This window comes from Gadus chalcogrammus, chromosome 2 (assembly GCF_026213295.1).
Source record: "Gadus chalcogrammus isolate NIFS_2021 chromosome 2, NIFS_Gcha_1.0, whole genome shotgun sequence".
Lineage (NCBI taxonomy): Eukaryota > Metazoa > Chordata > Actinopteri > Gadiformes > Gadidae > Gadus > Gadus chalcogrammus.
This window is the reverse complement of record NC_079413.1, coordinates 23,901,447-23,919,411: the sequence shown is the minus strand read 5'-3', so window position 1 is coordinate 23,919,411 and position 17,965 is coordinate 23,901,447. Positions and strand designations below refer to the sequence as shown.

The 17,965-nt window shown below is 46.0% G+C and overlaps 2 protein-coding genes across 10 annotated transcripts in view; one reads left to right on the top strand and one right to left on the bottom strand.

The window, feature by feature from the left end:
* abat (4-aminobutyrate aminotransferase) overlaps positions 1-5,453 on the bottom strand; it is a 28,860-nt gene extending 23,407 nt beyond the window's left edge. Inside the window, exons 1-8 of one of the 9 annotated variants that reach the window (XR_008903621.1) lie at positions 5,322-5,453; positions 3,905-3,998; positions 3,073-3,138; positions 2,442-2,586; positions 1,950-2,178; positions 911-1,047; positions 405-445; positions 75-219 (exon numbers count right to left, since the gene is read on the bottom strand). The gene's annotated coding sequence lies outside the window, so the exon portion shown is untranslated. Of the gene's footprint in view, positions 1-74; positions 220-404; positions 446-910; positions 1,048-1,949; positions 2,179-2,441; positions 2,587-2,704; positions 2,908-3,072; positions 3,139-3,904; positions 3,999-4,469; positions 4,585-4,639; positions 4,699-5,321 lie in introns of those variants that run through there. The other 8 variants (XR_008903633.1, XR_008903639.1, XR_008903627.1 and 5 more) reach the window with 8 other exon arrangements.
* Positions 5,454-10,962: 5,509 nt separating this feature from the next.
* LOC130400954 (inositol 1,4,5-trisphosphate receptor-interacting protein-like 2) lies at positions 10,963-15,251 on the top strand. The gene is made up of 3 exons (XM_056605090.1): positions 10,963-11,675; positions 12,068-12,299; positions 12,812-15,251. The coding sequence occupies exons 1-3, from the start codon at positions 11,443-11,445 to the stop codon at positions 14,162-14,164; spliced, it is 1,818 nt and encodes a 605-aa protein (XP_056461065.1). The 5' UTR covers positions 10,963-11,442; the 3' UTR covers positions 14,165-15,251.
* The last annotated feature ends 2,714 nt before the right edge of the window (positions 15,252-17,965 follow it).

The following is a 17,965-nucleotide window of genomic DNA, read 5'->3' as shown; positions in this document are numbered from 1 at the left end:
GAGACATAAAAAGGTGATGGCAGTGGAAATTTAGGCATAACAGAGTTTGCGCTGGTTTCTGCTTTTTTCTTTACCTGTGCTGTAAACCCTTTTGGCGGCGGTGGCCATGATGATACTGGTCAGGCCGGTTCCCGCCCCCAGCTCTAACACAGTGGCGTTCCGGAACACAGACGCATGGGAGTAGATGTAGTCTGCCAAGAGGAAGGCCCCGCGCCACACCTAGCAACAAAGCCAGACCGTTAAGCTCTGAGGCGTAGTACCGCCAGCTTGGTAAAGGATGCGTGCCAGGCTGAGGCGGGTGATCCTTGATGTCAAAGTAATTTAGAATGAATCATCATGGTCGTCGTCGTAATGATAATAATGGGTGATAATCAAAGCAGAAAGACCTGAGGGAACGGACTGACCTGTTTGCCAACGTCTTGGAGGCTGGTTGCCATGGTGTGCTCTGCCAACAGATCAAAGTGTTAGTGTACTATAGTGTACAACCGCAGGCAGGGAGACCACATATAATGGCATCAAACTTAGGGCGAAAAATGAAATGCAAGTTAGAGGTTCCACATTTCTTTAGGTATTCACAGTGTCACAGGGGCTTGACATTTAGGGGAACATTGGACTAATTGCTAAGCCAAGTGCTAATGTGCTTCAGAAGGCGGCAGGAACTGGAAACCTGCCATGCACATAGAGGACACCTCCCTTAACATGTTTAGAACGGTTCGTGTTGATTTTCTCCTTCCATGATGTCACAGTGTCAACTACAGTAATTGCTCTTAAGCGTAAAGCGTTCATCTACTATTAAACCAGTGTCTGTGTGTCTCTCCAGTTTATATCAGTGCAAATATAAAAAGGACCCAACCTTGTCAAAAGGGTCAGCAGTTTTGTTTTGAAGCTGCAGCTACAAACGAGCGCTCACCGATCCTGATGACGTCGGGCTGGTCGCCGTCCTCCCCCTCCTCGTCGCCGGCGTCCTCCGGGGCGGCCGAGGACTGCCGGAGGATGACGGGGTACACCTCCGCCCGCCGGCGGCCCTCAGGGGGGCCGGCCTTCGGCCTGCGGGACAGCGGGGGACACCTTTTAATACTCAGGTTCATGATCCGTGGCACAATTATACCAAACTAAACTTTAATTCCCTATTTGTTATACTTGAGATACCGAGTGCGATAGCGTAGTGAGGGATTGTAACAGACACAGATCCTTCCCGCCATACACTGATAGTTGAATGGCTGCCGTTGGGACAGAATGCCATCTCTGTCGTCATCATCAAACAAAGGGCAGAGACCACCGCCCGCGTCAGCGACCAAAGCAAGAGCCTCATGAGAGACGGGACTAACCGTTCATCGTTTTTACAGGGCGTGGCAGGGGCCCCCCTATTCGGCCCCGGCAGAAGCAAAAGGCTTATAGAAGAGGTTTTCTTATTTTTTATAAGATGTATTGGTGATTTAGCAGACAGTTTGACCGACTTTATTAAACATAACAGGGCTTTGGTTTTATAATATGAAATGGGGCAATAGTAGACGGGGTAGCCCCGCCCATTCTGCCGGCGGATTGGGTCCGCCCTGCAGAAGGCTCTGGAGAAGAGCGATACACTTCTTTCTGCTTCCGATACGTTTTTGCGGGAGCCAATCACCCAGCTGGCTTTTCCCCTTGGCGCGCTATTGGCTGGTTTAACACAGTGACGACAGGGAAGCGACGGCAAGCAGCCAATGGCGTACAGAGTCAGTTGAACCAGGCCCGTTGATCACGCCTCTTGTGTGGAGGAAAACGACAGTAGCTTCCCCAGACCAACGTGCACTCTACGATTGAGCTCGGTCTAGCAACAGCCAGACTGGGGCAATAGCCTTTTAGCACCAAATATAACACTGAATAAGTTATTGATAGATTAAACCTCTGATAAAATAATAGTATTGCAACGTAGGCCTAGGATAATACGTTTGTTTTCTACTCGTTGTTACCTGCGCGATACCCTAAGGTCCCCATCGTCATCTAGGTCTGGCTCGTCTTCAGCTTCTTCCTCATCGGCCTCCCCGCTGGCTGCAGCCTCATCCTCCTCCTCATCCTCCTTCTCCTCTTCCTCTTCAGGTACAGAGCCAACATCGTCTTCTTCCTTTTCACTGGCAGAACCCCGCTCCCAGGCGTCCGCTGCCTCGCCTCTCCATAGGATCTTGAATTTAGTGGTGAACACTGGACACCCAGAAAGGCCACATCAGACCACTGGAGTGACAGCGTTGGTGTTTATCAATTGTATGAAGATTTGCTAAAGGTGGCAACGGCTCGCGCTAAACCGGAGCTAAGAAACTGGTGGCATTTCTAGATTTCATTTTTTAATGCATTTCTAAATGTATTTATGTGTATGTATATATACACACACTCACACACACACATATATCTACATATATATACACACTCACATACCACACGCGCACATCCATTGGGCCCCTCCATACCTGGCTGTCCTACGCGGTTGAGGCGGGCCATGAGGTGCCGGGTGTTGGGCAGTAGGAGGTGGATATCCGACAGCACCGTGTCATGGTGGAACACAATCCGGTCCATGGCCAACACATGGCACTGGCCAAAATAGGCTTTCAAAACCTGTAAAAAATCAGGCCAAAATTGTTATATCCACATTAAAAAAATTGCATTGTTCTCCATGGCATTCGTTAATGGAAAGTTCAGAGATTAGTCCACAGATTTAATTGTTTTGATTTACATTAGAAATGATGGCCTGTTGATATCCATGAAACCTTCTAAACGATCTTTGTTTTGTGACAAGCTGTGCCGAACCGACTTACGTTTGACTCCCGAATAGACTGTGAGAAACATGCGTGGAGTTATTTTTAGTGCAACGAGCATGTGCAGTGGCCTCCCAAAAGGGCCTTGAGACCAGCCCGGGTCTGTTGAACAGCCGTATGAGCAATGCACCCGATATATACACAGAGTATATGTATATTGGTTAGGTATGCAAGCTTTACAATATATATTTTGCGAATACGCTATTAAATCTCAAAAGCTGTACAATATGTGAGTAATGTAGTCACATAAATAAACAAATGTATAACATGTAGGCAATACACATACCTAATTTCAAGGGTTTGTCTTTGTCATGTGAATCAGCGAAGTCTACAGGTGCGTTGGCTACAGCTTCTGTTAGAAAGTAGAATCACAAGCATGAGCCTGGAGTCTGCAAAGGGAAACTGACGATATACTGAAAAACTGAGAAGTTAATAAGTTAATTTTTAAACTGTTTTGGCAAGGTTGTACACAAGGAAGGCTGTTCGGCCAATTACAAGTTCGGAGCTCCTTGTTTCCCTTACCGTGTACCCTACTCTAAGCAATGCACAGATGGAGCTAGAATTATTGAGTTAAAATACACTTTTCCTACCTTTTGTTTTTCATTATAATATATATAAATCATAAATATGCTATAATACACAATATTTGAAGCATGCAATAGCTTCAGATCACTATATATTGAAGGATACATATTGTACATTTTAAGTTGTGTGTGTTAAAGGGGCCAGACGCAACACATGTTCTATTCCAAATCATAAAATGATTGCTAAATCATAAAATGATTGCTAAATATAATAGAAGTACCATTTTCCCCTAAAATGGCTTCATTTCAAGACATTTTCCCTACAGTGGTTCCCCCACCCATCACAAGAAATATGCACAACTGGGCACAATGCATAAATAAAGGCTAGTCAAAGTGTGTTTCCAATAGGCTTTATCATAAAAAAAAAAAAAACCCTTCCCAACACATAAATTAATAGTTTAGCTATAACTACGTATTATGTGGTACCTGTTACAATAATTTGCTGTGTAACAGGTACACTAGAGCCAATAAGCGTCAACCTCCTTGTGACAATGTGGCCCAGAATATGCAAGCAAGCAGGAACAATTCACTAACCACTGCCTCCAAAGCACCATGATTCAGAAACTATCAGATGCGAAGATGGCCACAAGTGTGTGACCTCTCTCTCAAGCTATTGGAAACAGAAACTCTGGGAACAGAGAAAGTTGAACAAAATCCTCGTTATGCCAGGCCACACACCTTCTTCACCCAACAAAAAATGCAAGCCTGTTATATAAATAAGATTGCAGTTTGACATTTTTCTGCATGCACTTTTCAGACGATCCCTAAACATCCTCAGAAAAACGCATCACAGCATGATATTCAAGCCATTTGTAATATAATCAAAATAGATCATGATACACAGCGAGCTATATATCGACCAATGTCCATTCTATACAGGAAGATTACTCTTGAAGAAATTGGTCCTACTTGCAAGAGGTTGTGTTCTGCGAAGGGGGGGGGGGGGGGGGGGTGGGGGAAGGAGATGTCGATTATCAAACTTAAATCACAGCGGTACTAAACTGAGGAAACCAGGGATGCGATTTTGATGCATATGTATTCAGGGGGGGGGGGGGGGGGGGGGGGGGGGGGGTAAAAAGCTTTATTAGGCTTTATTTACCAACAAAGTGGTCGGATTTGCATGCTCTTCATCCCATTATATTGAATGTTTGAATGACCGAAAGTGTCGTCAAGATAAACAACATCCTCGTATAGTACATGTATGCATGTATGGATGTATGGATGTAATATGCACACGGAGTAGAGTCAAAACATAGTAATTAAACGTACCTACTCAAAATTTCATTCAAAACGCGAACGAGACTGTTGTGCATCACATTATTGTGTCCTGACAACAAAGGGGAAACTAGCGTCGAAACTAGTTCCTACTCATGTAGGTACATATGTCATAAGAAAGAGAAGCATCAATATATCGCTGTTGGTACGGTAAGGATGTTCAGCGAAAAAGTGCCAAGCACTTACAATTGATAGGTTCACCCATTCCCCGTGTTCCCCAACACACAAAGGTGGGGTAAGATGCAACACGATGCAAGTACTATTCCATGCCATGACCTGATTCTATAATATGTCCATGGCCATGACGTACAAACAGACATGCAATAAGTTTGTAAAATGACTGATTTTCGCGTAGAGTAAGGGGAACTCTGCTGGTGCCCCCAGTGCAGGGGGCAAGAAGGGAGGCTATGAAGAATCCAGGTGAACTCTGAACAGGTAAAAAATTTAATTGGTTTGTATATAATTAAATATTGAATAGGCTACCCTGCTTTGGAGCTCATGTACAAATAGTTTTAGTTGTAACAGCCCATCTTTCTAGAACTAAAAACGGCTGCTGCGCTAGATAATCTATTTGCAGTGTCACGCAAAACACTCCCACCCATAATCAGCTGTTCAGGCAAGTGCCCTGGCTTAAGGTAATAGCAAGGTATAAAAGCAATAGATCAATTTAAATTACCTTATTTTCTTGTTTCTGTCTCTCTGTAAATACTAGTTTGTAGTGAAAAAATAAGGGAGAAAGAGAGCGAGGAAGAGGAATGAGAGAGGGACAGGAGGGCAGAAACCGAAGGATTAGAGAGAGAGAGGGAGAGAGATTACTGTCTTGCCAGTGGTGTTAATAGTTGACCCAGTGCAACAATGTTAATGCCCCCCCCCCCCAAAGCTTCAGCCATGACCACCTGTTGGTGCAGCCCTGGCTAGAGCGACTTCGGTTTCCGGGCCAGTGTCTGAGTTATCTCCCTCCATGTGTTCTGCTGAACCATAGTAGGACTGCTGGGTCTGAGATTAGGATCTCCGTGGCTGGTTCATCTCCTCATATTTGCGAGGTCCCGTTTGACAGTTGTATTTAATGAAAAGGTTATTAGGGATTAAATATTAATGACTTTTAGACTTCTGAGAAAAGGCCATTCAATTCCCGCCCTCGTGTCTCCAATATGGATCATTTCTGCCTCTTTCTATCCCTAAACTACACAATAGTGCCAAACATGTTGGCTCGTTTGGCTATCTTCCCAGCTGCTCTACTCTACCCTGCTCTGTGCTCTCCCACCCACAGGTGCAATCGGGGAGTTCTTGGAGGATAAGATGTCTCCTATCAAATTAGCAGAAGAGGGCGCCACTGGTAAATCTGGCAATTTCTGGCACACTGAGAATATCTGTCTATGTCCTCAAAATTCTCCTCTGGGTTTGTGTAAAGTAACCTCACCACCATCACAGTGTCCTAGTCAATCACTGTCAATTTGATTGACTGTCAATCTGTCATGGTCAATCAATCATTTCGGGGTTGTTCAGAATATTGTGTTCATATTACATGTCCATGTATTGAATACTGGATATATGCATGCATGTTACAGATGATGAAATAATAGCTATAGATTGTAAGCGCATGGATATAAACGGGGGGTTCAAATTTTGGTTAATTCTTAAACAGTTAACTAACTAACACCACATACAATCACTGAACAAAGACTATGAATAAGCGGCACATTTCTTCTTCCTTAAAATGTTTGATAACTTTTTCGCAAGATATTATGCGAACGTTGTATGAGGCCAGCCTGCACTCGGCCACCATTTATTTCCAAAACCCTTGAGTGTGCAGCCTTCTCCCAACTGCACATCTCGCACAAAACGAGCATCTGGGCCTCACCAGTCTCGACTCAAGGCAGGCCACTCGACGAGCATCTGGGCCTCACCAGTCTCGACTCAAGGCAGGCCACTCGACGAGCATCTGGGCCTCACCAGTCTCGACTCAAGCAGCATCTGGGCCTCACCAGTCTCGACTCAAGGCAGGCCACTCGACGAGCATCTGGGCCTCACCAGTCTCGACTCAAGGCAGGCCACTCGACGAGCATCTGGGCCTCACCAGTCTCGACTCAAGGCAGGCCACTCGACGAGCATCTGGGCCTCACCAGTCTCGACTCAAGCAGCATCTGGGCCTCACCAGTCTCGACTCAAGCAGCATCTGGGCCTCACCAGTCTCGACTCAAGGCAGGCCACTCGACGAGCATCTGGGCCTCACCAGTCTCGACTCAAGGCAGGCCACTCGACTGAGTCTGCCCTTCTCGACGTCACAGAGAAACGTCAAACTGCTACGACAGCCCCCCCCCCTCCTCCTCCGTCGTTCTGCTGGACCTTTCAGCATTCCCCTTGTTCCTCACTATCGGGGTCCCTCTGGCGCCCGAATGCAAAACTTCTCAATGGCAGAGAATCTGAGGGAAGGAGGGTTATTTATGGGTTCTTTATTTTCAAAATCATTCTCTCTTCTGCTCTCTTTCTAACTCTAAAAATATTGCCTACAGCAGCGTCTATATCCTTTTTTTTTTTTTGACTAAGAGAATTTGATTAGACCAACAACCTTGATTTCACTTTTCCTATTTTAGGGCACAGACCATTTGTGTGCCTCTTTCCCGGGAGCACATGCCCCTCCATAAGCTATTTCTGGGGGAATCCCAGCAGTTGAGCAGCCAGGAGACCATCCTGTTCACATGACCTCACATTCTGTTTCTCTAAACGGATCAGTCTGGACCTCTAGCCACACATATTGATTTCCAGAAATGACGACGTAATTGGGATCAATCAGGGGATGACGTAAACAGAAAAAACAGGGAGGGTGTCGTAGTGATGAGGTACAATACAGGCCGTTACTGGTAAAACCGTGTCCGAAGCCATGGTCCGAAGCAATGAGAGGTAAGGGCGATGCACCAGCAGAGTTTCATGCTGGAAAAGACGTGCGTCCAGTGACCCGCTCACATTGATTGCGTGTTATGTTTTCAGACACACTGATTGGCTGAAGAAGTTTGTCTGTCGAGGCAAAGGCTCCCGCCCGGCCCAGACTGATCTGTGTAGGGAGACAGAATGTGAAGCCAGGTGATCAGGATGCTCTCCAGGACAGTTATTTACTGGGTTTCTGCACAGTTAATTACTGTGAATATAGTACGTAACGGATGGTGAAAAGGTTTAAAAACAGAGTAATCAAATTTAAACCGTAGTAATCACAGCAATAAATTCACTGATGTAGAAAATGACTACTGTACACATTCACAGTAACCATTACACAACTGTAGAAACTCATCGTAACCTTAATACCACTGTAGGAACAGTTAAAAGCGTACTACTGCAGAAACAATTATGTTACTACAAACCAAAAATGCTGGGGTATATTAATAACCCAGATTATGAGTTCAGGCCGCTGGGTTATAGGTTGTGCTGGTTTGACCCCCCGTCTCTATGGAGACAGTAAGCTGAAGCTCCTGACCTCCAACCCTGAGTTCTCAAACAGTAAGAGGGTAAAAACACCCACGTAACACAGAAAACAGCATTTGAGGTATTCTGCCACCTACTGGCTCACATATCGCCACCCACAGGTGTATACTATGTACACAAACAGCTTCGGTACACATTGGACAAAACTCTGGAGATCCACAAATGAGCATAGTCTAGTTTGTGCTCAAAGTTCTGTTCTGAATGATAGTGTTGATTCTAAAACACAAGTAAAGAATATTTGGGGATCGTGTTTGCGGCGATGTTTGTGAATGATAGCTGGTCGGGGCAGGCTCGTCTGGCCGAGTCTGATTGGCTCTGGAGCTAGGTGAGGCTACACACCTGTTGCACATTGAGTCATAAGTGTTGACACATTAAACCAGCCATCTCCAAACACACTCGGGAGATCTCCCGGATGGCAGTGGAGCTCCTTGCCATGTTCATTATCAAACTTTGGCATTGGACCTTTCCTACCCTGGCCAGTGTGGCAAAGGTCCACGCTCAACTCCTCCTAGGTGGCTTTCTGGGCTCCTACAAACATAGGAATCAGCTTTATGCAAAGGTGCTGCAGTGCCATACGGGAGGTTTCCTGAGTGTGTATGGAACTGGCTGGTCTAACCTGTGCACACTGATTACTCAACGTGCAACAGGTGTGCAGCCCAGGAGTCCGCCAGGTGAGGCTGCTTCAACCAGCCATCATCTACCCACACCCCCACAGTGTTACACCAGTGGGAACTGGACTCTGTGGGTTACAACTCATTTCATTTATGCATTTAACCATCTACAGGAGTATTCTATGTACACGTGACAGACCTTTCTTTAGTTCACATGTCAAATTCTGTTATAAAGTGAGTATGGATTAATTTGACAAGACACAAGTAAACAATGTGCTTTCATGGACATTGAAATATGTGTGGATATCATTTTAATAGGCACAAGTGCCAAATATTTGTGTTTCAGGGTTAACGCAATCTGAATTGTCTTTGTGGGTTGCAAATTATAAAGTCCCATAAAAACATCCATAATACATTGTCCTGATTGTCCTCAAGTGATTCCTGCTTTGAGTTTGACGGTGTGTTGTGGGAATGGTTTGTCTTCTTATGACTACAGGAGCTCATGGTACTGAACAATTATAAATAGTAATACATTTTATTATGTCATAATGTTTGTTTATATTTAATAATAATAATAATAATAATACATTTTATTTATAATGCACTTTATATTCAAGAATCTCAAAGTGCTTCAGAGAAAAAAATACCAAAAAACTATTAAAAAAAGGGGGAACCTCAAAGAAAGTTTAGCTAAATGCTCTTTTAAAGAGATGGGTTTTGAGGTTCCGTTTAAAAAGAGCTGTAGTCTGTGGAGCCCTCAGGTGGTCAGGGAGGGCGTTCCATAGTCTAGGGGCAGCAGCAGAAAAGGCCCGATCACCCATGGTGCACAGCTTCGTATGTCGGGTTTGGAGGGTGTGAGTGGATCCTGAACGGAGTGTACGTGAGTTTGTCGGGGGGGTGAGGAGTTCCTGAAGGTAGAGGGGGGCAAGTCCGTGAAGGCACTGGTGGGTGAGGAGGGAGACCTTGTACTCAATTCTGAGTGAGACAGGGAGCCAGTGCAGTGATTTCAGGATGGGGGTGATGTGGTCATGCTTGCGCACCCTCATCAGGACCCTGGCAGCACTGTTTACATTTACAATGTAGATTCCTCACCCACTCTCTTATCTCTTTGGGCATCAGGATGACTTTTGATTGTGTGGCAGATTAATAATCACGAAGATTAATGATAAATGCATACACATTGAAAACTAGAGACACTTTATGTAGGGTATACTATATATATATATATATATGTAAACAAATACTCAAACGGATTTAGACAACCTATTAGGAAACCAAAGCTCTCTCCCTGGTCACTTTAGTGTGCCAAGCTTTACATTTACGTACAGTGAGAGCGTGAGAGGGATAAACAAACGAAGATGAGGTAAACGGAGCTGGGTTAGATACCAGTAATGGACTGACCTCCTGCCCCTTTTTCATCCTTTTCGTCACATGGTCTAAAAGAGGCTCGACAACCATCTATTTTTATACTGCAAAGTGTTTGCCACATTCTTAAGATCCAAACTTAAATACAATTCCCTGACTTCCCTGATAATCACACACACACACACACACACACACACACACACACACACACACACGGGTATATATATATACCACACACGAGAATGTGTACTTAATGTGACCAATAATTGAAGTATGCAATGTGCCCATGTTGAAACACTTTTAAACTGTCTGAACTAAAATCGGTCTGCTATTTCAATAAAGGAAGTAGTCATACAAGATATAGTAAAGTGTGGACCAAATAAAACCAACTGGTAAGCTTGAAAGACTAGTTCCTCTGTTATGGAAGAGTTTGCCTCCGGCATGTCATTTGTAAAGCTGTGTTTTTGGACAACTAAAATGCCTGTAAGGGTCTGTCTTCTGAACATGTGAGGGTTAAGCCAATAAGTGAACACGCATACACATAGAATACGTCGCACAAAAAGTTTTCCAAACCTATTAAAGCTTTGACGCATCAGTAAAGTTATTTTTCTGAGCAATTTGAATGAGTCAAACCAAAAAAAAAAGAGAGAAAGCTGACCAGCCCCCTGCCTACTCCCTGGGGTGCAGTTCACTGGGTCTGGACAAAATGTTTGTGGCGCAAAAGTTGATGCTTGAATTCCCCCTCCCTCTGTTTCCCTTAAAGAAGAGAAGGGGGAGGAGGGTTGAGAGCGCGCGGCCTCCTTCTGCTCTCTTCCTCCCATGTTGAAATTCCTCTCTCATGAGGAACTTCCTGGTTGGTAACCGGCAGCAGTATGGAGATCACAGAGATGTCATTTGTCAGAGAGAGAGAGGAGGAGAGAGGGAGGGTTGGAAAGGCAGCGGTTCGAAGAAGATTTGAGTGAACGAGGAAGGAACTGTCGACCCAAATGAGAGAAAGACAGGAAGGAGACGGTTAAAGCAACCTTGAGTGAGTCTGTGAATGTATAATCATCTGTTTGTAGCCTGATAAGATATGATTTAGGCGTCTTGATGAGAGAAAAGTACACAGGCGTTTGAGGAAGCTAAACAAGAACAGCGTCTCTAGACAGCACTGCACATCATTGTAGTGAATCGTTTTTTCGTGTGCATTAACATGAGTTTAACTTAACTTAAGTCTTCCATAACCAAACCAAAGTCTTCCATAAACAACCCAGCAAAATGAACAAAACCAACGTCACTTGAAAACAGACCAGAGTCAAAGATGAGTCAGGAAGGGGAAGAGGAGAGACAACAAGCTTGGGTAGGATGATACGCGTTTACACATGCAACCTGCGGGTCTTCTGGCCTGTTCTCCTCTTTTTGGTGGCCATCGCGGTGGTCCTTCACCACTGTACACAAACACTGAACTCGGAGCAGAAGTCAGACGTTTCCAGAGACCCACCGGGAGGGGGCGGCTGCTGGGATGAAGCAAGCTATTCCATTCTTTTTCTGCTCTTCAAGCTTGTTCTGGCCGGCGCGCTGTGTTTCCTCAGCCTCAGGTAGCTACAGACTTTGAATGAACCCCCACAACGTGTTTGCTTATCCTCCTGCATGTCATTGAAAACAAACAGATTCAAGGTTTTCATTGGAAGAGTCGCAAACTCTTAAGGAGGCTGCTTTGAAATGTTGACTTTTAAGGAGCACCACATTGATTAATCTTTAAGTGAGGATGTTCCCATTTAATCTCAGTCTGGTTCTAAATCCAGAAAGTTATTCAGTACGGGTATCCTCATCAAGTGATGAATGATCTGGCATGATAACTGTGTGCATGGCAAAGTTAAATACCCGCTGTAAAAGTGCAAGTCAATTTAATTCAAACTATCACAAAGCATTTCGGCTCTGACTTGGCATAGTATGGAAACACATATCCATACTTCTGTTCCACTTCCAGGTTCTGTTGCTCCCACCAGCCGAGGAGGGCAGGAAAAGGAGCTCGGCTCACAGACACAGTACCTCGGCAGCAGCTTCTGGACGACTTCTATAACCGATGTGTGCGGCTCTCGCCTCACATGGTGGGCCACAGCAAAGCCAACGTAGCCAAGGTGGTGGGAGACCTGATCAGAGCCGGCCGCACCTCCACAACCCCTGAGTCGGGCCTTTCTCTCCGGGGCGACTTCTTACAGGTGATTCCTTATTTTGCGTTAAGGCTATAGGGCTGGTACGGCAGAATGCATCATGGGATTTTCTGTAAGCGATACTCTGCCACTATGTGAGGACTTGAGAGAGTCGTAGTGATTTAGAATCCTAATTAACTGCAATATACCGTAAGGGAGCTGAATGAAAACTTTGCCACTTCTTGCAGGTTATTGAACAATGACCAAAACTTTGTCACTGCCCTTAACCCTCCTATGCTCCTATACTTGTGAGGTCACGATGTACAAGCAATCACTAAAGCAATGTGGTGCCAAAACACAAAGATATCTGCATACCAGGGCAGATGCAAAGCTGTATGTTTGAGACAGGGTTTAACAAGAATAAAGGTGATTTTACGTGCACTTTCAGAGCCTGTCGATTGTGGATCAACCTATGATTTACAACTTCTCCTTCTTATGACCACACTGTACATTATCTTGCTTAATAATGTTGAAAATAAGTCGATCCTCCGTCTAACCACCGACCCAACCTCTACCGCCAGGTGGGTAGCACCTATGAGGAACACAAGACCGGCTCTCCGGACTGCTTTGACATCCTCGTCCCACTGAGGGTCCCCAGCGGACTGAAGCCCCAGCCCAGGATCGTGTGGGGGCCGGGGGGGGGAGAGAGGGACCAGAGAGAGACGGATGTGGGTAAGGGTGAGGAGGAAACCAAAGCAGAAGTGAAACACGCATGTTCGGTCCAGAGGAAGAAAAATGACAAGCAGAAAAAACACAAGAGGCCCAAGAGCGGGCAAGAGATACGAGGGAGTGATCAGGAGAAGACTGCCCTCAAGAGAGAGTACGAAGACAAGGACAGGGACGAGGCGGACGTGTTGAATACTATTGAGGAGGACACCTGCGGTCCTGTTCCCAAAGGCTGCATGGAAGTGCCCCTACATGAAGAATGGTTGCGCAGACACCCAGCCTTTGCCAGCACCTTCCTGCGGCCTTGCCCCCAGGAACCCCCGTCTGGTCGAGGTGAGAAGGGGAGCAGAGTCTACATGATCCTATCGGCCTCGGTCCTCCGCTGGTTCCTTCACACGATGCAGCACTGCCTGGCCTCCGTGCGCTACTCCCACGAGCAGCACTGCAGACTCAGCCTCACGCCGTCCGACCAGTGCGTGCAGCTGCACCTCACCCAGCAGCCCGACTACATCTGCTGCCACATCTCCACCGTGGTGCGCATGATCCCCGTCTTCCTCCTCGGCAACGGCGTCTACCTCGTCCCGACGGACGCCGCGGCGGCGCTCCCGGGGCAGCGCGGTCAGCGGAGGGACCTGTGGACGCTCTTCTTCCCCCAGCACGAGCAGAGGCTGCTGGGGTGGAAGAGGACTCAGCTCCCCCGAGGCTCCTGCCATCTCAAGTGCCTGCAGCTGGTCAAGGCCGTCCGGGACCTGGGGGGCCAGGCCCTGGACGGCCCGGGGGCGGAGGCCTGGAGGGCGGTGCTCTCCTCCTACGTGCTGAAGACCGCCTGGATGCGTCTGCTGCTGGGGATCCCCGCCGAGGCTTGGGAGGAGCGCCACCTGGTGGCCCGCGTGGAAGACCTGGTCCAGAGCCTCAGCGCGGCCCTGGCGAGGCGGTCCATCGCTCATCTGTTCCTGGGAGGCGACGGCGCCGACAGCCTGCCGCCAGAACCCGTGGTGTTCTCCAAACCGGCCAAGGAGACGGCGGGAGGGGCTCCGAGGGCGACCGGGGGGAACCTCTGGGCAGGGATCCCCGCTGCGCAGCTAGGCATGGTGTCGGGGCGCCTGGCGTACACGTGGACACACCTCCACCGGCTGATCCGCCTCACTCGCCCGCCGGGGAGGTTCGCCGAGCTCGGAGCGCCGGGACACAGACACGTCTGGAAGTGACCGAGAACAAAGACAGTGATGTCATGTACACGATTCATGTAACCATAAGTATTGTTATATCATCAGATTGGCATCATTATGCATGCAGTGACTCATGAGTTGACGATGCACACGTGTGCCCCTCAGGGCATGCTGCGGGTTGCTATGAGGACAGTGATGTCATGGTAGTGTCCGCTTCCCCAGTGGACTCCTGCGACACACACACACACAGCTCCATGTGGACATCTATGTGTCTGTTGTCTCTGCACTACGCTGCTCTTTAGAACATGGCGTTACCTTCACAGTATGTGTCACAGCTCATGTCCAGGGATACAGAGATACTATACCATCAGACAGTGATAAGGTTATCGGTTTGCTCTTCAGGGACGGCCTGCACAAAACCGTACACATGTAAAACGTATTAACTTAGACACATACGTACGTTCATCAATGGACACAAATCTCATTCAAATGTACCAACACGGACACATTGAATCATGACTTTACACTATGACACGCAAGGCATGCTAAACATTAGTGGACGAACCGTAAATATAAACGTATTGTTTGGGATATTAATAATACAATTGCTTCTAGTCCAAGATTTATATTGTCTATGTAAATTCCGTGCATGATTTTTCTGTTGCTGTTTTTTATATTATTTAAAAAGATGTGTTTAGACTTTTACATGGCTTTTCTCAGCTAAGAATAAAAGCATGCTGGTTATGGTATATTTGGCTAATCTGAAAATCTGTGTCATGATCTAGGTATCAATAGTTCCAGGACGAGTTACGCAGAGAACTGGGTGCTCAAAAGTTATTTAAATAACTTTTTTATCCATGGTTCTTCAAATAACCAAGATAAGGTTCAAAAACATTTATCCCTTCAAAGAGGCAAGAACTACAAGGGGACCAGAATCAGTTAAACGTCTGTCTGTTTACCAGAACGTTGTACTAATGATGCTTACAGAGATGACCTGGACCAGGGAGGGGAGCAGGGTTCATATACACTGGTCCTGACAATCAAACAATCGACCCACATTGTACATCGTAAGGGTTTGTAAAGCATGTACAATATAGAGACAGCATGACAGTGTCTCATCAACACATCAGCTGAGGACTGTAAGGAAGCATATGACTCCTTTTGTGGTTCCTCAGCCCTATCACTCACACACACACACACACACACACACACACACACACACACACACACACACACACACACACACACACACACACACACACACACACACGCACGCACAAAAGAATGCACGCACACACACTGATCCTATTATTAATACTAACCCTATTAATAACACAGCCTATTACTAGTACTAACCCTGTTACTAACACTAACCCTATTACTAGTACTAACCCTGTTACTAACACTAACCCTATTACTAGTACTAACCCTGTTACTAACACTAACCCTATTACTAGTACTAACCCTACTCGACTAACCCTATTACCAACACTATTGCTTTTACACTGACCCTTATACTAATGCTAACCCTATTACTAACACTAACCCTATAACCAACACTTAGCCCAACACTAACCTGATTATTCAAACCAACCCGATTGCTGACACTAGCCCTATGCGCTACACTCACCTTTTACTAACCCTATTCCTTTTACTAAAATAACCCGATAACTAATTCTAACCCTAGTACTCACACTAGCCCTACTACACCAACCCTTTTAGTAACACTCACACTTATTTTAACTAAAGTTGTCAAAACGATACTTCTTTATCATTTGAAATATATTCATCACAACATAACATGCATAAAATCAAATTCCCTTTCCTGCAGTACATTAGTATCCTTGTTATTCATAAGTACAACTGTACATGCTACCTGAAAAAAAATCTATTTTGTAACTCAGTGATCAACTGGTATTCTTCCCTTGACAAATTCAGAAATACATGAACTGTGTATGGATTTCTATACATACACTGTGTCTGAATTTATATACAGACAAAATTAGCTTCATGAGCACATGAGCACCATTATACAACATACACCATGCACGGCTCTGGGAAAGTGCAGCTTCTGTGTGTTCCCAGCTTATGGTGTATGCAAACCTGTACCAGGCAGCCAGACTGTCTCCCATGATGACAGTCATTCATGAGAGAGAGTGGGAGAGAGAGGGAGAGAGGGAGATAGAGAGGGAGAGAGAGAGATGGGTGGGGTTGAGGAGGGGAAGAGTGACTGGAGATGGAATAGATGTGTGAGAGAGAGTGGTGAGATCATGCTGCCATTTATTCAAAGGAAGTACACCAGATGAGGAAGAGGAAGCCTGGAGGGAAAGGAATGGATCTTTCTGGAATCAAAGTGATAGGAAGCTTGGGGGAGGCATGGCTGAGTGCCGTACCATGAGAGCAGAGAGACCTGGAGAAAGGGACGCAATGGCGTACACACAGGTAGGCTCCCACTGCGGTCCGAACACAACGTCCACTGGAGACTCAGTCTACGGTAGGCTGGGCTCTGCGTCTGGGCGGTGGTTCACGACGTCTTGCTCTCTTCCGCGGACACCTGTTGTTGTGCAGAGAACAGACACAGCCTCCCTTGGGCTTCTCTCCCATCCTCCTCCTCCTCCCCATCGGTAGATTCTATCTGAATGTTGTATTTACTCCATGCTGCTCCTCTCGGTATGTTCTCCCCGTTACATTTCCTTAAAGGTGTTTCAATGGTGTGAAGAAGTGAAGTCATGTTTTGTTCTTAACATATATTCTTTTTTGTGTGTGTAACTGTTTAGGTTGTTGTAAGTAATGTCAAGGGAAGCTTTTAAACGTATGAGATATGGTACAGTATTCTCTTGGAAAAAACAAGTAATTTAACGTTCTTAGTATTTATTCTCCACATGGGGCTACGTCACAGACCCGCTGTAGTGCATGGATCAAGCTCTGTCCATGTACTGGGTTCACCTGTTGCATGTCTCCTCACCACATCGCTGAAAGGGTACATTCATTCTCATCACATGTATTTTACTTACTTTACATAAATGTAACAAAATGACATAGGCCTCAGAACCACAGTACTTGACACCTTAATTGCAATAAAGCAGAACATTTTAATCGTGTAGCATGTAGGTCTTAAGGGAAAAAGCTTACGCATGGTTATAGCTTACATCTTTGTTTCATGCATGTTTTTCAAGGCTATTTAAAGGCCTTTCTGTTTACGTGTATGTCTATTGAGATGCATGATTGCCTGTCCCACCCTGCCTCATAGTAATTCTCAGTAGACTATTGTATGACGTGGGTGCCAACTCCTCTACCCGTGTCCAGCCTTTCTGCTCTCCTCTTCATATCTCTGTCTCTCTCGCCCTCTCATCCCCCACCACCTAAAGTCATTCTGCCTTGATCCTGTCTTTTCGCCCACCTCCCTCACTCTGAGCATCTTTGAGTCTGTTTCTCTCTTATCTCTCTGTCTCTCTCGAGCTCTGACTGCATTAGTTCTGGGGGGGCAGGGCATAGAAGCCAGTCCTGTTGCTATGGCTACAGCCACAGCTAATTGCTGGAGCAACATTACGACAAAGGTCGGGATGGGGCATTCAGAGTGTGAGGAGCAAGGGAGAGGGATGCTTCAGGAGAGTGGAGAAGAGAAATTTAGAGGATAATGACAAAAACATAAAGGTTGTCCCCTTGGTGCAATGCAGGGACAGACAGATAGAAACGTTCAACTTGAACCAACGCCCAAGTCGTAGAAGTACATTCTAAGGTTTATCAACTAAATGTTCACTTATATTGGCAGACGCTCTTCTGCAAAGCGACTTACATATACATGTGTTTACTTTCTTATGTATGGCGGAGTCAACCATA